The sequence below is a fragment of the Amphiprion ocellaris genome, chromosome 19, assembly GCF_022539595.1.
Source record: "Amphiprion ocellaris isolate individual 3 ecotype Okinawa chromosome 19, ASM2253959v1, whole genome shotgun sequence".
Taxonomy (NCBI): domain Eukaryota; kingdom Metazoa; phylum Chordata; class Actinopteri; family Pomacentridae; genus Amphiprion; species Amphiprion ocellaris.
This window is the reverse complement of record NC_072784.1, coordinates 8112789-8135623: the sequence shown is the minus strand read 5'-3', so window position 1 is coordinate 8135623 and position 22835 is coordinate 8112789. Positions and strand designations below refer to the sequence as shown.

General features: G+C 39.1%; 1 protein-coding gene across 2 annotated transcripts; it reads left to right on the top strand.

The window, feature by feature from the left end:
• Positions 1-1893: 1893 nt before the first annotated feature.
• On the top strand, positions 1894-22237 carry smurf1 (SMAD specific E3 ubiquitin protein ligase 1). Of its 2 annotated transcripts, none has more exons than XM_023294770.3 (18): positions 1894-2168; positions 10247-10285; positions 12532-12640; positions 13045-13178; positions 13295-13360; positions 13477-13552; positions 13806-14017; positions 14126-14210; positions 15016-15162; positions 15488-15713; positions 15883-15986; positions 17432-17546; positions 17628-17806; positions 17956-18093; positions 18236-18356; positions 19420-19621; positions 20435-20510; positions 20600-22237. In XM_023294770.3, exons 1-18 carry the CDS (start codon positions 2114-2116, stop codon positions 20697-20699), a joined length of 2184 nt encoding a protein of 727 aa, XP_023150538.1. In that variant the 5' UTR covers positions 1894-2113; the 3' UTR covers positions 20700-22237. The 2 variants fall into 2 exon arrangements, with proteins under 2 accessions (XP_023150538.1, XP_023150537.1); XM_023294769.3 differs by having other exon boundaries at positions 20426-20510.
• The last annotated feature ends 598 nt before the right edge of the window (positions 22238-22835 follow it).

The following is a 22835-nucleotide window of genomic DNA, read 5'->3' as shown; positions in this document are numbered from 1 at the left end:
AAGTGGCTCCTTAACTAAAATAAGTGTGACATCCTGACCTGTGGTATTATGTATAGTAATGGATCCATTTAAACTTGCTTTGATGTCATGTCTGAATTCTTGGTTAATTGTCTCACTTTGCTATCAGCAAAACTATAATTCTATGCAAACATAATTTCCAAGATATAACTGCCTATAAGGGATGCCTTCTTACTATTCAGATAGCAGTTCACCTGTACTGTTATCCTTACAATTACTTTTTAGCCATGCAAGAATCATGACTCAGTGATTGCCAAGGTCTGCTGTGATGGTACCAAAAAGATGAATCCTAATGACTCTGCTGAGCCCTCTGAATTTACATCTTAATGTCTCAGCAACTATTGAACCACAATTTCCATGTGAAATCTAACTTCCAATCAAGTTTAAACAGATTATGGAACCAATAGATATCTTAATTCTTTTTGCCATGTCTGTGCATTTCATGTAAATATGGACATTGCCAAACATCAGTCTTTTTATCCATGAAGCTACTTTCATTGTAATATCTTCTCAACATCCTTATGGGCTGATTATTTCTCTGTTTTGATCACAAACATGCTGTAAGAAGCGAGTTACCTGCATCCTGAAGACTGATTATAAAGTCAGTATGCTAAAAACAAGTACCTTAATGGAAGATTGTTCACTTCACCGATAGATTGCTACTATTTTGTTTCTGTTTTGGTATTTATGACACATTAAAGCATAACAAAAATGAGGTTTTCAAGAAACTGTTCCCTAGCGTTGAACAAGGATATTGATTAAAAAAAAAAAAAAAAAAAGAGTAGGCTGTTTATTCATTTTATCAGTGGCAGAGCAAGATAGTATTTATAGGAGTTTGCCAGGCTGAGACCATCACTCACACTGGAGTGACACAATGTCTTGTCGGACAAATAGTGTTTTTTGGTCATGCACTCTTAATCAAGCCTTGCCTTCATAAGCAAAGCAAGTAAATGGACTCAAACACAGTGTAGTAAAGATTTAAGGGAACCTTCAGTTAATTAAAAATCTGAAAAGGCTAAAAGTATGTTTTTAAATTGTTGATAGAGCTGATAAAAATAATTATAATAGACATTTTATCAGACTGTGTACAGATTTTTCAGTGACAATAATGTTACGTTTTTTATTTGCTACAAAATCAGTTTAAACATTTTCTGGTTCGTCAAAACTGTTTGTGTGTGGTTGAATGGGGGGCGGTTGCACTGGTAAAAATGCATCTGCACTGAAGCAACAGCTGTATGGTACCACAAAACATTTACGCCAGAAAACAGCCGTTACTGGATGCAACTCTACTTCTGAACAAGTGCATACACCCTAACAGGCTTCACTATTGTGGGGTAGCCAGGCGGGTGGGCACATCTTGGCTCCATCCCTGGACTATATGTCCTTGAACAGTTATATAATCTAAAACTGTGAATGTAAATAAGAAATGTTTTGTGAGATTGTGAGAGGCATAATGTAGGTGGCAGTGAAATACAATAAGCCCTTTAGATAGGAGCAATTAATGAACCTGTACAATGAAAATTTGTATTACTGGGTGTCCTGCTGCAAAAGAGAATAACCATGAAAAAAAGTATGGCATGCTAGGGCTTGTTTAGGATACTTCTTTATGAGTAGTGACGTAGGAAGAAGCTGGCAGAGCTGTATATGAAAGCGTTTACTGGTAGACTGACAGAAAACAGAAATCCCTTGTCTAAGGAGCTGATAAATTTATAGTTACTTGATTTCTATTTTTTTTTTAATATTGCATGTTTTTGTTAATATCTTGTATGATTTCAGTGTTTGAATACAAAAAAAAAAAACCTAATCTGATGTTCACGGGCACGCCAACACCTCCGGGAGCGAGCACGTTACGTTATACCCCGTAAAGAACATGACGTCAGCACGCGCTTAAGCCTGCCCGAAAATGTTCTCCCGTGTTGTTGGATTTCGAAGGAGCGCAGGACTTTTCGGTGAAATAATACATTTTTACCCGTGAGAAAAACAAAAACAAGCCGCATGTTTTTCAACTGAAGTTCTTCGCAGTCCCATTTTTTGGTGAAACTGTGATTTTGGGCGACTCCAAGGGGAAGTTTGTGTGATCGTTTTTCCCGGAGTGATGTCGAATCCTGGGAGTCGGAGGAACGGGTCCAGCATCAAAATCCGACTGACAGGTAAAAAAAACGAGACCGAAAGAAGGCGCTTACAGTGCATGTTTCAAGTAGAGCTAAGATATTTTCTCTACAAACCACAATGATAACGTGTCGATATTGGCAAACCCAACAAGACGCCGCTGTCTGTCTTTGTGGCTCTCTGGTCTACTGTTTGCCCAAACATCCGGTTTTTTTGTGTGGCAAACAGCAGCACAAGTGCTAGCCTGTTAGCTGAGATGCTAACTAAATTACCGAGAGGACAGCGAGGAAACTGTCCACTATCCTTTGGGGTTTACGGCTGGCACGGGCGGCTAGTCCGCTGTTTTCAGGTCATTGGAAACACCGACGCCTCAAAGCCATGTTTAGAAACTTTATCAACTGCTACCCCTCGTTACACTCTTAGCTAGCTAGCGTTAGCCGATAGTAACATTGTAGTAAACGTTAACGCTTGCTCGCTACACCCATTTTTGGGGGGCTGACCACCAGCCGAACACATCGCTTATGTTAGACTCAATGCGACGTACCAAGGATGAAAGCAAATGTCACACTGCAGCCCTTGAAAATTGATTTGTCGGTAGATTTGACACGCTAGCCCACATTAGCAGTGACTATCGATTGACATTTCGCTGCTGTGTCAGCTGTAGCTAGACCGAGTCGTTTAACTTCTCTAACCAAAGAAGTTTGACACGTTTGCTCTTCAGGTATAACGTGCACAGCTGAATTATTTTTTTCAGTTTTTGGGTCAGTCTCCTGTGTAGGGCATACAGGAGTCTCCCCCCCTCCCTCTTTCTCTCTCACACACGGACACAGCTGGAACAATGGTTTTTACTGTAGCTAATGTAGCCCCACTGGGCAGCCTGGGGCCTCTATTCAAATGGAAATGACCCCTCTTTGCCGCTGGGCAGACGCCTTGTCCCCCTTCTTATTCAAAACGGAGCAAAAACACACCAAATTTCTGGTATGTGATTGTATCAACTGGTCCTGGAGGGCACAGCAAGTCTTTGTGATGTGTTTTAAGCAAAAACACCACACTGGTTAGGTGTTAATTATCTTAGCTTATTCAAGTTAAATTATTCATGGTTCTTACATTGGCCAACAGCTTAGTTTGGAAAACATGTTTCTTGATAATAACATATTGCACTATATTGCTACAGTCAGACATTGGTTAACTTTGCGTAGCCAGAAGAGTTGATACAAGGGCAAATGGCCACCCTAAAATCTCTGTCAGACATGGCATTTTTATGTTAGCAGATTTAAAAACTTTTACAGCAAAAGCTAAGTACTGGCTGAAAGAATAACAAGAATGTACCCACCATGGTGCCATTATATGTATATGTGTGTGTGTGTGTGTGTGTAATGTAATTTATAATGTTGTCTGTGCTAGTTTTATCGGTGTTGTTGATCCGCTGTCTACTTTTACTGAAAAGCCCAACCAGGGACGGTAGTTGAAAATTAGCTTAATGCTATACACTCTATACGCAAGACATCAGATGTTATCTATGTTAATTGCATGGTCCCAGATCAAATAAATACATAAATAGAACAAAATAAACAGAATTGCGGCTTCATCAATCTGTTAAAGCGATGCCATTCTGTCATTCAGACAGTCTTTAAAGTTATCGTTCTTCACAGTTTTGTTCAGAAATCCTCTAGAAAGCCACAGTACGTGCATAATATTTGTCCTGCTCCAAAGATTGGACAGTTCAGTTCAATTCAATTTTATTTATATAGCACCATTTACAGATCAAATTGTCTCAAGATGCTTTACAGAACCCATATACCTGAACCCCCAGAGCAAGCCCTAAGGCGACAGTGGCAAGAAAAACACCCTTTTATCAAGGAAGAAACCTTTTAACAGGGACAGTACATAGTACACAGTAATGCACTAATAATGCACTAATACATTAATAACGCCATCTAAACCAACAGCATTTCTTTATTAAATTGTCTAATTAAGACCCACATTTATATATGATTTCCTACACACTGAAAATTCTGTTCATGTGTGATGATCTAACTATTACTTTACCAGCAATAAAGTAAAAGTATCCACAGCCGTGCTGGAACTCGGGGCTCATCCTGAGTACGTCTGCTGTGTAACAACTTATTTAACAGTGACTTGAAAACTGTGACTCTGTGTTTGACACTCACCTGTCTGCAATGATGAAAAGTACACAGTGTGACTAGTTAATTCTTCATCAATCCTGTGTCCATGTCGAGGATAATTTATAGTATATCAGAAATTAGGTTGATGCCGTTGTTCCTTGCATGTGAAGGAGATGCTCGGGTAGATCTTGCTGCTTGTGTGTACTAAACTTAGAGGAAGGACCCCTACAAACAGCTAGAGGCAACAAAATAAACTTCAGCTCATCTTAATGTTTTATCAAAACCCAGATTACATTAATTATTGGTGAGTCATTAATCTGTTGCAGTTCCTCACTATAAAGTTTTCATTTTATGGACGTTTCAGTGTGGAATTGTAGTCAAAAATGAATGAGACAACTGTTTATTTTTTATTCTTTTATTTACTTGACACGCAAACTGTATGCTTTGTTCTCTGGTGTTTTTGTATCAATATTGGTGATGAAATACGGGAAAAGCCTTTCTGAAGTCGCGTCACACAACTTCTCGCCTCTGCATGCCTATGTGTAAAGTGATGGCATGCAATTCAGACTTGTGATGTGTTGAAGATGGTACGGAAATATTACTAGGTCTGATCTTATAAGTTTGCTGCTGCAGCATGAAACCGACACATTCAGTTGCTGTCCGATTAATGGAAAGAAGTGTATGTCTGATGGGCATAAAAGTGTATGCCATGTGTTGTTTATTTTCCTACTCTCTCATCCCCTTTTTGAAAATGGGTTTCAAGAGAGAAGAGCAGGAATCCCTTGTGATTAACTTGTGATATACTTTCAGCTTGAGTTTATCTCAACCAACCATACAGCAGTATACCGTCTTTACTTTGTTTTCGTGATATTACCGGGCAGAAACATCAGTAGACAAAATTCAAAGCAGACATGAAAGTTGGGATCAATGTACATTAAAAAAGCTTTTGACAGTTAAAAATATAGCTCAAGTAAAACTAACCCAACACACTCAATAATCAGTCATTTTGGTTACTAGTTAGACATTTTTGGATCTAAAATGGGGAAAAAAGTTCTGGTTATTGCCTCTTATCTAAATATGTTCTGGTTTTCTAAGGCTTCCCTTGTAGAAAGTCAGTTTTGGCTGTTTGATGTCATCTTTCCCACTGAAATTTTGAAGAGCAATTATTCACTTCATTAGAAAACGACTGAAAGATTAACCAATAAAAGAAACGATTGTCAGTTGTTGCCCAGTCAGTCATTATTTCAACTTGGATGCATACAGAGGTTATTGCCCCAGATTGTGCCCCGCCCCCACAGGTATGAGTGGAATTCTAATTGGGTGAGGAATGTGTCATGAGCCAATAGGAGTACAATGCTGCCAGGCTGGCCAGCTCTGTTTAGTCTGTCAGAGAGAGCGCTTGTTTGGCCTACATCAGAAAGGCCTGTGTGCCTGTGGCAGGCGAGTTTAACAATGGGTCACATTTCAGAGACTGTGTTGTGTCTATGTAGACAGTTTTTAGCCAGAAAAGAGGTGATTGTGGTATTACTATCTTTTTTGTAGCTGATAAGCTTAAGTCTAGCTGAGAGCGAATTGCTCGGAATGTAGGAAAAGTTCTCATCATCTTTAATGTGGTGCAGTAAGATATAAATGTGCTTTACATAGAATACTTGCTGAGAAGGCCTTCCCCAGAATAGAATTTTAAGCACCTTCTGGAAACAACAAATATGTGATCTGATGTTGATTATTGTTTGATAGCGTATTGTTCATTTTAGTGTCATTGTTTATGTTGTATTGTTTAGGAATATTTGCTATATAGCTGTTTGTCAGTCAGGTTTGAATGCAGGTGCATGGTCAATACAAGGCAACATGCCAGTAATAAAAAGGTCAAAAAGCAGAAAGGGGGTGTTTGTGCTTTTAAAAAATGGAATTTATTGTGAAAAGAGTCATTTACTGAGTGAAAGAATCAATGCTTCAGCAAAATGAGGTTAATTTGCCCTTTGAAGGAACACTTAATTGTGGACAGTCTGATCTTTTACCATGGACGATCTTAATTGTTTTAACCTGCTTTTCAGAGAAATTGCACAGATACCCACACATGATGCTATATACATGTATTGTACTTTGAAATTAAATCACAGCTAACCCACGAGCACATACTATGTTGTGTTTTCTGCCTTGTCCTGGGATCCTTGTTGTCTCTCTGTGCCTGTGTGGGTTTTTCACTGGGCGCTCCAGTTTCTCCCACAGTCCCAAGACATGTTCAGGTTAATTAGTGATTCTAAATTGTCCAAAGCAATGTATAGACAATGGCAGGATGGATAGAGGCTAGTCAGGTCGCTGTTATGACAGTCCTCAGTGTCATTCAGCCGCCTTTCAGTGAGTTTTTGCTCCTGTTTAACACCATTGAACTGCAGCTAGCGTTTGTAGTCCTTACTCTACTGTTCGAGGTGATTCATAGGTGACGGGCCTCTTTAACCAGAACCTGTGACAGGTGAGAATTCATTGGTGTGCCTTCATGCAAAGTTTACCAGTGCTACAGAGCAGAACAAGGATGCCCTAAAATCAACGAGACAGCTGACTACTATCCAAGACAGTGCAGTTGCAGTTTGTTTACAGGACATGAGACTCACTGGGGAGGCAGATGAATGACACGCTTACATTTTAGACAGTAGGTAGACAAAGGATAGGTACCGATGAGCTACGACCAACATCCTGAAAGAAGCGTAAAAGCCACAAAGACTTTAGGAGTACTTTGAAAATGAAAACAGGATGCAATGATTTCTGAGGTTTCCCTTTAACCTTGAGTTGAAGTTACAGACTTTGTGTCCGGGCAATCATATGCTCAGGGATTCTACCTCTAGAAGTTGCCATATAATCCATTGACCAAAACGCCCACTCCTAGCAACACGTGCTGCTCAGGTTTAGGTGCCAGCTTGGTGGATTGAACACTTACTTGCCTAATCACCGGGATAGAGCAGCGCCAAGACTGCAGGTGACTTGGGATACTCACAAGAGATGAAGAGAGGGAAAGAGCTGGAATGAGGACAGAGTGAAATCATCAGGAATAACTAAAGTTTTAAAAAGTAGATGAATACAAGGAAAAGGACACAAAAGGTAACTTAAGTGTCCATGACAGAGAGCGAGAGGGAGAGAAAGAGGGATCGTGTACTTACGAAGCAGTATTAGCACTTCTAATCCTCTCACTTGCATGTGCATATGTAGAACCACGTTCACAGAAGCTCACAAAATACATCTGGAAATATGAATAAAGAGATTGATAATGTAGAAAATGCACATCAACGAAGCAGTACCAAATAATTCAGATTTTTCCTTATTTAACAACTGATTTGAGATTGGCCTAAACCTGCTTAATGTATTCATGTGGCCATGAGCTGAACAACCCAGTCGTTATCCCATGTGTTTGGATGTTACTCCAGAGTACGTTAAGTAGGTGAGATATTTGTTCATGCACCCACCAGGCACTGCCTTGTTTTCGGAGCTGACAGGAGAAGGTCGCATAGAAAATGACATTGTTGTAATCCCACATGGGTCATTTTACTACACGTACATACAAGCACACACACTCTCAGGTTTTTTAACACATAGAGGTCATCAGCTCCAAAAAAGAAAATGGCAGTGGGGAAATAGAGAACCAGCTGAGTGAGTTGCTGTGTGTGTCTTTACCAGCCATGACCTTGACAGAATGAGGAATTTCCTGAGACACATGCAGTACCACAGAAGAAGGAGTGATGGGGGTGAAATTGGGGGTGTCTTGTATCTGTAGCAAGAGATTGGAGGCTGAGAGAGATGGGTAGCACAGTAATGACAGTTACTGCTAGTCTGCTAGAGGAGGCAGAGAATAGAAACTTGATTCTCTACCTCTCTTGCTGTGTTTCTTTCACTCTGTCCCTAGAAAAGATGAGGTTTCGGTGTGGAATGTGTGAGTCAGGAGGAGGAGGAATGGAAGGGGTTGACTGTAAAGCGGGAAGGATATCCTGTTGCCATTCTCCATGGGTTAATCACAGGAAATAGACCAGGCTATACCAGACACATCTACACTACCACAGTCACCACATCCTAAACCGCTGGCTGCCTGACTAACTTCCTAGATGACTGTCTGGGCCGAGCCAAGTCATGCCGGATTTTAACTGGATCTCACGGGATAGTTTAATCGATGTAACAAATCAGTTAAAGAGCACTTTTTTTTAAATCAAGGTGCACAGGCAATAACCTTTTATGTTATAACTTGAGCAACGAACAATGATAAACGCATCCAATAAATGTACATACATGAATAGAAATAAGTAAGGCTAACCAAATGATTTTACCTTGATGAACATGAAATAAAAGAAGCCAAGTAAAACCCAGATATGCATGGTAGGCCATCAAGATGAAGTACCATGCTTAAGGTTGAGGTTCCCAGTGGCAGGCCTAGAGCAGGTATTATCGGACTGGGACTGTGCACCAGGATGTCAGGTCGGTCAGCCCTTCCAGCAGGGTGTGCTGTACATGTTGCTGTTAAATCCTGAGAATTATCCCCCTTTTTTTTGTAGTGGCATTAAAATAGCACTTCAACAGGTCTTAGCGTAATGTGGATGGTGTTGTAAAAATGTTTTTTTTGTTTTGTTTTTGGTATTGTATGATGAATGCAAACATTGAGAAATGTTCATTAGATCTTTAGCGTAAATGTTAATTCTGGTACACCTTACATTATAGGCAATATAAAATTCCTTTTTGTAACATAGTTGACATTTTTGCTGTTTTCAGGCTTAAAGTCAACATACCTGCCTATAACCAAACACCACACGGCATTTTTAGAGAAAGATTTTTCTAAATATTATATATACAATTGAGTAAAATTGAAATTGAAAGTTATTTATAAAGATTTTGTAGTAAACCTGTTGACGTGATAAATCCACACTTGACTCACACACTACTTTATATTAAATAACTCAGAAAGCCTTGGAGTCTGGCCAGTCTTTTCTTCAGGAGGAAATGACATCATGCGGAGCAGGTCATGTGATTTGGAAGTAACACACTTCCTTAAGAGGTGTTTTTGTAATGTGTAAAATTTGATATATTGTCAAAAAAAGAAGTATCTGTCATAATGATCTCAACTCAATAAAAAGAACACAATGAAAACATTTATTGAATAAGCTCATTTTATTATTGTTTAGGTAATTAGAAGGTGGTTATTATTAAATTCAGATGGTTATTTAGTTGACATTTTAGCGATATCGAGTTGTTTTTTCTTAATAAGTGATTGTTTCCATAATAAATAATTAGTTAGTAATTTGTAATTTGTAAAGACATAATCAGAATGAACATAGGCATTAGTTTTTTTTACTTTTAATAAAAATGTAAGCAAGATATATCCCATAGACTTCATAAGTCCTCAATTATGTATTGACCCTTATTTTGTTACCACTTTTTAGTGCATTACGTCATCCATGAACGCAAGCCTGATGATGTTATTTGTTGTCCACACTATTCCGTAACCAAGACTTGAAAGTGTTTCTAAAAATTGGCTGTGGATCAGTTGTGTTTTTATCCTTACAGCTGAGCTGACCTAGAAGGTCTTATGCTAGTTCTCTGGGAAAGAAACAACGAGAAACTGCATGCACCCACTTATACATGCATAATACTTTGTACACACTCATTAATTCACAGAGTCTTAGTCAGTTTGAGCTTTGCTCTCTGAATTCACAAAAATGATGTGGCAGATTCTCCCACTCTTACTGTGGGTGGCTTCTGTCTGCATATGTATCTATTGATGTGTGTATGCCGTGATCCTGACACTAGCTTATACTTAACTGCTCCCTCTGTCTTCCTGTCACATAGGTTTTTCTGCTCATTACCATCCTCTGGCATTCATATATTATCCTAACCAACGTTCTCCCTCCTGCGATATTTTTTTCTCTCCACAAGCAACCACTGTAACAACCTACACACTGTGAGAATAGTTGCATATTTGTGTGTGGCATTTTGTTAATATTTTTTCTCTTTTGCAGTATTATGTGCCAAGAACCTTGCAAAGAAAGACTTCTTTCGTAAGTGCTCTTATTGTGATCTTTTTCACATGTAAAAATTTGATGTTATATTGAATGGTATGCGACAGCGCTTCTCAAAGTCATGAGAGACATTTGTGGTATATTTATGCATCCAAGTTCAGGAGTTTCTCAGATGCAAATGATTGCAGGCAAACAGTGCCATTTGGTCCACTAGCTGCAAGTTTATTTTGAGTGTCTTGAATGCATGGTTTTTTTTAACAATCACAACTATGTTAATAAAATGTTTTGTTTGTTTTTTGTTATAACCAATTTCTGAACTCGGACCTTGAATATAAATCGGTTGCAGATCATTGAGTAATAAGTTTGACAACACCTGGTATACGCACTCAGGTCATATCTTTCAATAAGAGTCTGTATGTGCCATCAGACATGATGCTGTTAACAGAGTGATACTGATGCTCCTGATCTGCTAAGCTGAGGGAGAGCTGTTGACCTCTGATAGCACATTAATATCATAATACCCCTGACTGGGTCAGCCCACAATCAGGGCTTGGTTCAAGGTTGCAAAGCTTCTCCAGGCATGCCAAATTTTATTTTTGTTTGGAATAGAGCCTAGCTGATATGGAATTTTTGAGTCAACACCAATTTTTAGGGAGTAAAAAATACATATACATTTGTGAAGAAAACTATACATACACTTGTAAAGACCATGTATATCATAGCAGTCTTGAGTTGCTGGTGACTCCTACAGCTCTTAATTTTCTATGATGGAATCATTAATGCATCTTTGTCACAGAAGCAGGCATGCATTTGTTTTTGTTTTTTTTCTAAATTTATTACAGGTCTTCAAGAAATGTGACAAAATCTGCTGGCACATAAATATACATAAGGCAATACCAATATTTGATTAAAGGTCCATGGGCATTTGCACTTCTACTACACACATTTGGCAGCTGCCCACAAGCTTCTGGCAGGCTTCTGGTTGTATCTTTGACCACTCCTCTTGACAGATATTGTACAGTTAAACTACGTTAGCTGGCTTTCTGACACGGACTACTTTCTTCATCACAGTCCACAGGTTCTTGATGATGTTTAATTCAGGACTTTAGGGAAACTAGTCTAAAACTTTAATTTTAGCATGATTTAGACATTTCTTTCTGACTTTTGATGAGGGTTTGGGGTCGTTGTCTTGTTGGAAAACCAAGCTGTTGATGATTTTAGTTTTTCTTGATGAATGTGGAAATGATCTTCCTTCTTAATTATTATATTTACTTGGTGTACTTTACTTTGTGCACCAGTTTCACTGGCACCAAAACAGCCCCAGAACAGAATACTCTGGGGTTAAGGACCTCACCTTTCCTCCTCCAAAGATATTTCTTGTCATTGTGGCCGAATAGTTCACTTTTTGTTCATCAGACCACAGAACTTTCCTCCTGAAGGCTTTTTCTTTGTAATTGTGATCAGCAGCAAACTACAGTCAAGCTTTAAGGTACTCTTTTTTTAACTGTGTCCCAGCAGCTTCTAATTCATTGCAGACTTGTTTTTTGGTGATTTTTCATTGTCACTTGACTCTCCTGACCAATTGTCTCCCAGCAGCAGATGATGGTTTGTGTTTTCTTCCTGATCATGGCAGTGACACAACTGCACCATGCGCTTTGTACTTACAATTATTTGCACAGATTTTGGTATGTTTAGCTCTTCTGACCTTTGCTGAGCTCCTCAGACTTTCCAACTGTAGTGTTTGTGGCTGAGTCTAATGAGTGCATTAAATGGGCCCTATTTAAGTTTGCTTAGAGAAATCACAAGCTGTCGTCAATCATGATCACTCACAAGAAGTGAAGAGGCCATGCCGCTGAGATAAGCTGATTAACACAGCTGTCTACATCACCAAAACTGCTCATTACATTTGCTGTATGTATAATTTTAACACGGGAGATTTTGACACATTTGCAGAAGACTTTTAATAAATCTATAAAAGAACCAAAGATGGACCAATTGTTTTTTGTGACAAATTGCATGGGTTTCAGTGATTCCATCATCGAAACTTCGGAGTAGTGGGAGTCATTGGAAACTCAGACTGACATGATAACCATGGTCTTTACAAGTTTATTTAAACTTCTGTTCACAACTGTATCTATATTTAGATACTCACTGTACTATTAAGAACAATGTCAAACATACAGAGTATGCTATTACCAGTATTACAAGTTTTTTTGTTTTGTTTTTTATTGTGAATTACTTATGTAGAAGCAAGCTCTTAATTGTGTTGTTGTGGGTGCATACAGGCTTACCAGATCCATTTGCCAAGGTTGTGGTGGACGGATCAGGTCAATGCCACTCCACAGACACAGTCAAGAGCACACTGGACCCCAAATGGAATCAGCACTACGACCTGTGAGTCTTCTCCACAACACACACAACCAATCTACATCTACAAGTTAATGCTGAAGTTATCTTATTTTTCAACATCTGTAAAATTCTCAGTCTTTAAAATAAAATCTGATTATTTTATACTTATGTTTTTGTATTTGCCATTTTAGTTTTAGAAATGAATAAATGAAATATAACAAAAAAGATGCAAAAGATGTTTGTTATCCAGTCTTTATCTTCATCTTTAAGCAGCCATTTTACAAAAAGAAGATTTAAATTAGAGACATTTCATATTTCATTTATTTGTTGTTTGACAAAACATTAATTTTTTTTTCTCCTGTGTTTTTATAAAGCACTCATTGATTGTAGATGGTGTTGAAAAACCTGCAGTAGAGAGCTTGGAATATGATGATGTGTCTGTTTTTTAGCTACATTGGAAAGACAGACTCCATCACCATAAGTATATGGAACCACAAAAAGATCCACAAACGACAGGGAGCAGGTTTTCTCGGTTGCATACGACTGCTTTCCAATGCCATCAGCAGACTAAAAGACACAGGATGTAAGTCTGTCTAGGGTTTTTTTAGCCCTCTGATTTTAAATACACACATTTCCACTCTGACATACCATTTATTTACACTTTGGTCAAGTAAAAAATGTATTTACTTCCTCTTCCAGACCAGCGTCTAGATCTATGTAAGCTGAACCCGTCTGACAGCGATGCAGTGCGGGGGCAAATTGTTGGTAAGGCCGGACACAGTGATAGATTATCTCTACAAATAACACATGTTGTCTCTCACTTTGTGTCTCTTTCCTTCACTCTGTCAGCTCTCTGACCTGTACTTCCTGCTTATTTACAGTAAGCTTACAGACACGAGACCGCATTGGCAGCGGAGGCCCTGTAGTGGACTGTAGAGGACTGTTGGAAAATGATGGGTGAGTGTGTCACCATATATTTATGGTGCAAGTGTCATACACCAACTTTTAAATTTTGTGTTGTGCCAGTGTCTTGTTCCTTATTTGTCTTGTTGAGATCTCATATCATATAGTATTGAGACCCATTTTGGGATATTTGATCGTCTCTCTAACGCTGTGTTCTTAATAAAAAATAGCTGACCTATCATGTGATTGCACTAAAACATGAGAAAGAATGACTTTACAGATCTGTGTGTTTTTTATGTGTACGTAGCCCTGTGTTTGAAGGATGCTTCAGTGAAGAGCCGCTGCCCTACTCTGACTCCACTGGTGCTGCCGGGGGCGGGAACTGCCGGCTCGACTCACCCAGTCAGGACAGCCGTCTTCCGACGCAGCGAATCAGAGGGCAGGACTCCAGAGGTCATGGCCACACTCCTCAAAACAGACCTCATGGGCACCAACCACCTGATCTGCCAGAAGGATATGGTCAGTCAAACACTTCTCTGACCAGTCGTTGTCATTAATATATATCTTGAAGATCTGAACCTCATGTTACATTTCTAAGCTCATAGAGTGTTTTTCATTTTAAAACAGAGCAGCGAACAACGGTGCAGGGGCAGGTGTACTTCCTTCACACACAGACGGGCGTCAGCACCTGGCATGACCCCCGGATACCACGGTATGATTACATCACCAGATCTAAGGTTGACCTGAAAAGAGGTGAAACCCAAAAGCAAAACTTGGTCACTGTAGCAGCAGATGGAGATAACATAGAGAAGAATATAACGTATATAAAGAACAGAACAAATTACCTCACATGTGTAATACTCAGGATTATAGAGCAGCTACAATGAATTTTAATCATGCTATGTTGTTTAACCCTCTGAACCCCCAAACAGTCACTGGGTGTTTTTTTTCCTCTATGTACACAACATAACTATGAGTAGAGGAGCACAGAATTTTATTTTTTTTTTTTGCCAGATATGGTGCAAATAGTTTATTTTTGGCAAATTTTGAATTAAAACATGTAGGGTTTGTGGCTTTGGTAAAATTTTATACCTTTCAAATCCACCAGCAGGTTTTCGGGTTCAAATGGTTGAAGGATTATTCCGTTTTTACAAATTGTTAGCATTAAAGTTGAGAAACTAATTCAAAATTGTATAAAAATAGACCTTCAGTTCCATGTTGGCGTCACCTCATGCAGTATTAAACAAATGACCAACAGCAACTAAAACTAACGCTGTTTCTTGATGCAAAAACAATTTCTGCCTTGGTTGTGTTTAGAGGCTGAAAATCCATGTCGTTATTTTGTTCTGTACTAATTATGCTGACAGATTAAGAGAAAATCTCAGATTATTTTCTTGTGGCCCCAGAGTTTGAGTTTAGGTCAGTAAGGGTACTTAAGAGCTGACAGTATGCGGCCAGAGGCAGGACGCTGATTGAAAGCACAATAGTCTCAGTCAGGCTACTTGTTACTGGTGCAGGGACCTGGCCAGTGTGAGCTGTGAAGAACTTGGTCCGTTGCCAGTGGGCTGGGAGGTCCGAAGCACCGTGTCCGGGCGAATCTATTTTGTGGACCACAACAACCGAACCACACAGTTCACAGACCCGCGCCTACACACCATTATCAGGTACAAGCATGCATGCACTCTTTGAATAGATATCACTAATAAGAGGCTCCGTCTCTGCCACATGCAAAATAAGTGTTTTTTAAAACTAATCTGTGAATCTAATCTGTCATCGCTGTAATGCTGAATTCAGACTGGATCTGAACATGACCCACTAATACTCATCGGCTCCGCTGTTAGTGCTGTATTGTGTGATTTACAGAAATGTGGGCTTATAGTAGATTTAGCTACTGTGGTTGAATGCACAGTGTGTAATCCTGCCTGGCATTCTTCCCTTTCATCATGCCATCTCTCCCTGGTGCTCCTTTTCTACATCTTCCACCTCCAGCCAGCAGTCCCAAGCGAAGGAATCCTCTCAGGCCCCCCAGATGGACGTGGGGGGCGAGGAGGGGGGAGGTGGAGGAGTCAGCGGTGGAGGAGGAGAAGGAGATGTTTCTGCCCGCTATGAGAGAGACTTGGTGCATAAGTTGAAGCTGCTTCGCCATGAACTGTCACTGCAGCAGCCTCAAGCGGGACACTGTCGCATAGAAGTGTCCCGAGAGGAGATCTTTGAGGTGAGTGCAGGTATCAAAGGAAGAAACAAAGAAGCACTGGTTGTGTATATTAATAAACTGACCTAAAATGATGTATTGTGGATTGTGTATTCTTTCTTTGGTCTGTGATATTATGTGTGTGTCTGATATACTGTACATACTAAAGCTGCGTGTGTGTCTGTTCAAATAGGAGTCGTATCGACAGATAATGAAGATGAGACCCAAAGATCTGAAGAAACGCCTGATGGTGAAGTTCAGGGGAGAAGAGGGCCTGGATTATGGCGGGGTGGCCAGGTAATTTGCTATTCACATCTTTGCGTAGTCTCCGAGCATTACAGGTTGCTCTCTCAGAATCCATGAGTCCCTCTTGATGTCTAATGTTACAGTTAAATGAATTGGAAATATATTATAGTGGAAGACATCACTGTTTTCAGGTAGGAAAATTGAGTTATGCAAAGAAAAATAACACCGTTTTTAGTTAAACATCATCAACAACAACATTTGGCAGCGGTTTATGACTGAAATGTAATGAAAAAATAAAAGGAACCAAAAGAAAACATGAAAATCTTAACCAGTGGAAAAAGAAATGCTTAATTATTTCTTCTCATATTTTATTATATGTAAGGTTCATATTACATTTACAGCTTAAGAAAAGTACACCATCTTTCTAATAGGGCTGCCTGCTCCTCCGTTAAAACAGTTTTTCGATGGTTTCATTTCATATAACTGGAACGTCTACACTCACAAATACAGTGCATTGTTTTCTGGCAACTTAGCCCTGTGTAAACAGTAAGATGACCAAATGTTACATCAGTTAGCCCTCTGAGCCCCGAGCATTTATATTACATGTTGTAGGAGCCAATGAGCGCTACGTTATAAGTAGGAAACAATCTTTGTCCGGGCAGGTGTTCCGACCGGAAGGTAAAACAGTTTTGACCGCTGAAAAAGCTGGTCATGGTGAATTGTTTGTTTGAGATGAAGAATGTTGGATTACAATTGCTTTGGAGCAATAAATGCACAGATTATTGAAACGCAAGTTATTGTCTTGGGCTCTATTCATCAGATGAAGTAAAGTTTGTCGGCGCGTCAATTAGTTAAGTCCTGGTGAAGCACCACAGGGGCTTCAAGCATTGGCTTAGCCTCGACATATGTGATTACATATTCTGCAAAATCTGGAAAAAAAATAGAACCCCATTTACAGCATTTTTCCAACTGGTACTTACAGGTGTGACTAATACTCTGGGGAAACAATGACTCTAAATGCTATTGATAATTTACTGTTTACATAAATTATTTTCATGAGACATGCAGGATAAAGTGATTTTGATTAAATGTTACAATTTTCAACTTTGGTTAGAAAACGTTATCAAAACCAAAGTTTTGGTTGAAATTCTGACAAAACCACATGTCAAAAGAGTAGTTCAATAACCTTCAGAAAGCTGAACATCCAAAGATTCTTTCTGTTTTTGCATTTTCTGGCTCACAAATGGTATAATTTGGGTGTTTTTTGTTTTTTTTTTAAAAGATAATATGTCTTTCAAGTCTGTGGGCAGGGTTTTAAGGTTTAGAGGGTTAATCGGTGTTGCTAGCTTAATTTAAAGAGTACTTGAATGGACAGAAAGCCTGCATCATAGCTGGTATCGTGTCATCAGCTGTGTTCTGTCATGGTTTCTTGTAGTTGCTCTGCCAAGCTCTTTGTGACTGAGAGTGTTTCCTAACAATGTGGTGGTTGTCTGCAGGGAATGGCTGTATCTGCTGTGTCATGAAATGTTGAACCCCTACTACGGCCTGTTCCAGTACTCTACAGACAATATCTACACACTACAGATAAACCCAGACTCCTCCATCAATCCTGTGAGTACACAAAAATAAACATACACCAAGGAGAATCTCAAGCCTGTGTGTGACTCTGTGTTTGTCTCATATGTTTTAAAGGACCACCTGTCATATTTTCACTTTGTGGGACGTGTGATGGGCTTGGCAGTTTTCCACGGTCACTACATCAACGGGAGCTTCACTCTGCCTTTTTACAAACAGCTGCTAGGCAAACCCATTCAGCTCAATGACCTGGAGACCACCGACCCTGAATTACATAAGAGCCTCGTCTGGATATTGTGAGCAAATGCACCTGCACTTAAATCAACTCAGTCTGTCAGCAGAATGCTTTTTATCATAAAGTAATCCTCAGTTGCACTGGTACCTTTTGGCCTTTTGGACATGGACAGATTTTTTAGTGTTATTTATTGTGATGTTGTGTTTGCAGAGAGAACGACATCACCTCAGTCCTCGACCACACGTTCTGTGTGGAGCACAATGCCTTTGGGAAGTTCTTACAACATGAACTCAAACCTAATGGCCGCAATATCTCTGTCACTGAAGAGAATAAGAAGGAATACGTAAGGTAAGAAGAAACAGTTGTCTGTCATCGTTTTGGTGGTTGTTCTCCGAATTATATTCCAGATGACAAGTGGAAACATTGCTGACATGCTTCTGCTAGTTTATTGCAGACTATTTACCTGGCCTGTGCTGTTGGTGTTTTTCAGACTTTATGTGAACTGGAGGTTTATGCGTGGAATTGAGGCCCAGTTTCTTGCCCTACAAAAAGGATTCAGTGAGCTCATCCCACAGCACCTACTCAAACCTTTCGACCATAAAGAACTTGAGGTAATTGTCTCATTAGTGAACAATTAACCAGAATTTATAATAAACTAAGCTAAAATGAATGTTTTAGCACATCCAGTTTAGTAAATTCTGCTTTTTGATTGTGATAGATGTACAGTACAGTGACCTCTCACCATATCATGGTTCACTTTTCACGGTTTCAATGTATCGCAGATTTTTTGCTCTATCGCTGGACTTTTCTGTACATAGATATTTTTATAAATTAATTATGGTGGTGAGCTGTGTTGAAGAACAACACTGGAGAAAGGATATCTGCCTTTTATGCACTATGCAACTGGCAGGTGCTTTTATTTTGACACACACAGAGAGCGACGCTGGAGAAAATGTTCCAGGAAGTCATCAAACACACTTCACACTCAGTCCTGACAACATAACACTTAACCAAACTAACTAAGCTGACTAAACCACAAAAACACAATAAAACACAAACACTAATAACACTGTAACACTAACATAAACCCAATAATAACATTTAAACCCCCAACACCCCGAACTCCCTTGGTGCATTGCAGCACAACAGTTGAGTCATAGTGACTGGCTCTGCGATCGCTACATTATTTTAATTATTTTTGTGGTAAAATAAGCATTTTCTAGCCTACAAATTTGAAAACAATGTAAAAGATATGAAAAAATATAATCAAAACATATTAAAAGAATATTTCATCAAAATAAAATGCATAAGATACAGCTGATTGGCTCAACGACCATCAATAGCAGCATTCAGCATCTCGCCTTGTCCATTTCACATAGACGTCTGATTGCTGCGTATAGTGTTGCCCTGCTTGTTGTGGAGGGTTTATAAAGCCTTACAATACATATAAATAATAAAATAAATACGGTCGCTACTTCACATATTTGGTCTATCGTGGGAGGGTTTGGAACGTAACCCCCGCGATAGACGAGGCACCGCTGTACATATCGCTATCATTTAATCGCCCAGGACTAGCTCTAGTTCCTAATATTTGTGTTGGATCACTTTCACATTTCATTTATCTTTTTCTCTCCAACACCCACTCTGCTTCCTGTTTTCTTTAAATCCCTCCAGCTGATCATTGGTGGACTAGGAAAGATAGATCTTGCAGACTGGAAGACCAACACCCGTCTGAAACACTGCACAAGTGAAAGTAACGTGGTGCGGTGGTTCTGGCAGGCAGTGGAGGCCTTCAGTGAAGAAAGGAGAGGACGCCTCCTGCAGTTTGTCACAGGCTCCACAAGGGTCCCACTACAAGGGTTCAAAGCGCTGCAGGGTGGGTCATGCACTGGCTCAGCAAACACATCCATTACTGCATTCAGTTGAAACTAACATTTGTTTAGCTTGTTTAATTTATCCGTCTTGCATTCAATATTTGTACATAAAAAAGCTTTTAACACAAATTACAAGCATCGGACAGTCCATATAATGTACAAAAGTAGTAAAAATTCCATTTATAATTTACCTGATTCCAAGGGGACTACAGGGGGTCCTCAGTTGTAAAATGACTTGAAACGAAATTTATTGATATCCATGACTTTTATGAAGAACTGATCAATATCTTGATCCACGTAACGGCTTTGTTTACATTTTCTCCGGAGTTCCGACTTGCGGGCAAAAATCGACTTGCATCAATCTGTAGGAACGGAACTCTGACGTAAGTCGAGGACCCCCTGTTGTCAAAAATTCTTAGATATATGTCAGTTTATTATCAGATTTGGTAAAGACAAGCATATTTTCACATTTGAAAAGCTAGAAACGACTAATGTTTGGCATTTTTGTTTTACAATTAAAATGAAGCAATTTATTAGTTTTCTTAAAGGTTACCAGGTAATTTTCTGTGAAATGAATATAATACCCAATTACTGACTGCAGCTGTAGATCAGTACACTAGCATGTACCATATCCTGAAACACAGTCAGACACATTCTGAGAACACTTTTCAATATATATTTAAATCACATTTGCAGGCTAGTGAAAACACCACTTAAATACACTATGTAATAAAATCTTTTTGTGTTTAAAGACTGATCCTGTTTACCAGAGTAGAGCAGTGATAACTAGAATGTATGTGTGTAAGGCTCTACAGGTTCTGCAGGACCAAGGCTCTTCACCATCCACTTGATAGACGCCAACACAGACAACCTACCCAAGGCTCACACATGGTAAGGACACATAAGCGATGCAAATTTTGCTTGTTTTATTTGCATTCGTATGACATTGCAAATAACTAATGTTTCTTGTTCGCCTGTAGTTTCAACAGGATAGACATCCCTCCCTACGAGTCTTACGAGAAACTTTACGAGAAACTGCTGACGGCCGTGGAGGAGACCTGCGGCTTTGCTGTGGAGTGAATCTACAACCAAAGCCGACATACACATAATCACATTTGCGCTAGCACTTGCACACAACTATTTCACATTTTAGATATATGCATACACACAAACAGAATATCAAGTATACGCAGAGTATACAAAGCATCCAAGCAACAACACACATAAGTCTCTTGCCACCTCTTCACCACTGAACTGTTCTGGGTTAAAGGAGGAAGCCCGGCAGGAGATGAAAAGAAAAAAAAAAGGATTTTAAATTTTTTCAAAGGTTTTAAGAAGGATTTTTTTATCCTTTCTCCAAGCTATGATGTCATTCTTCCGAATGTCTGACCCCACAGGAAATTTGACTCCAGTCGCACTCAAGTCCTCGAATGGAGTCAGTAAATCACGTATGAGCCTGTGAACAGAGACGTTGAAATCAGATTTGTAATGAACAAGGCAGAGATTGTCTGTCTTTCTGTCTGACAAACTGATTGATTAGTGAGATTCATGCTTCATGTTTAACCACTGTTGTATGTCAGAATGTGTGCATGTTTGTGTGCGTGTGCATGTGAGTTTGTGAGAGAATGAGAATTGTTTGAGTGTGTGTATGTTTGTTTGTGTGTGTGTGTGTGTGTGTGTCAGGCATGGCACTCCGTTACGCTGTAAAAATGATCAAATGAGCCTGCTCCTCTGTTTGGTATCTTTATTGTGTCTTCTGTTTGTATCTGCGACCACTCTGATCCACTCTGATATTTTATTATTTATTACTAAGTGATTACTGACCAAGCTGCTATCCGCTCTACACAGAGCCCACACTAATCTCTTCATCGGCCCCTCTACCAGAGTTGAAGGGTTGATCCACGTGCGACTCTCAGAGTGGGTTTTAATGAATTTTGTTACATTTTTAACATTCACATTTCTGCTGAGAAATGCTCTCCTCAGTGTATGAAAACTGTCAGTGTGTCGGTGTTTTAAATGCCATGTTACGTTTATTGAAGTGAAAGGGAAACGACTTTCCCCAGCCCCAGTTTTAACATCTAACTGTACTGACTAATTGAGAAGTTCGTGGGCATGACCTGGATATTTTTTTTCAGAATGAGCCAGCCAACTTCAAGAAGTCCGCTTCAGGAATTCTTTGGTTACACATGACATGTATAATAAAATTTCATAAGCCTTTTTATACATGTTTCAGAAACCATTTCATCATCTTACTTTTTATTCTTCGTGGCCCCGATGTGTCTGTGCCCATCTTTCTTCCCCAGAGGCCGAATGTTAGGCATAGCAGTCGTCATCCTCAAGACTACAACAAATGAGTCCCTTAACAGTCATTATTGCTCCATAGAAGTGAATGAAATCAAAAGCCTAAATGTTGAGCGGTCAACGTTGGAAAATGTTTGGATCTGTTGTAGATTGAAGACTGTTACGCAGCATCATTTCAATCTGCATTCTAGGGTCTGAGTTCACTGTGTAATGGATGCAAAAGTATTGTAACTTACTATGTACTAAACATTTATGAACAAATACCATGTAAATAAGATTATATTAAAAGAAATTAAATTGAAAATACATTCCTTGTATTATGTGGATTCTTGTCTTTCTGGATATATATTTAAATCAATCACCAAATCTGGATGATCTATCAATGTGTCTAATGAAATCTGATTTATCAGTAAATCAGTATATTTAAGAAACCTTTACTGCAGTACAAAGAGGCAAAATCTGATAGATTTGGATGCATTTGATTGAAAGTATATACAGTGAGAGTCATAATATTGAAACCAAGCCATGGGGTGTCCACATCCACCCTATATAGACAACAGTGAGGCCTGTTAGAAGACTACATAGACTCCAGAAACTACTGCTTTCCTGGCAGAACTTTAACCATTTCACATTCCCATATAGATTCATGCTGACAGTATTAACAGCCCCGCTTCAACCATTAGTAGTTTGTAATGTTTACACTGATTTTGAAGTGTATAGTTAGTATAAAAAATGTTTCTGTTTTTTTTTTGTGTGTAAATAAAAAAACTGTTTTTTTTTATTATTAAAATATGTTTGATTTAGGTTTTGCTGTGGATTTAGTGAAGCTCTTATCAACTGCTCCTGATTTTTAAATTAAGAGTAACATAAAAACCCTATGATGCTGTGTATGAGTTTTCTTCTACATGTCAGTCT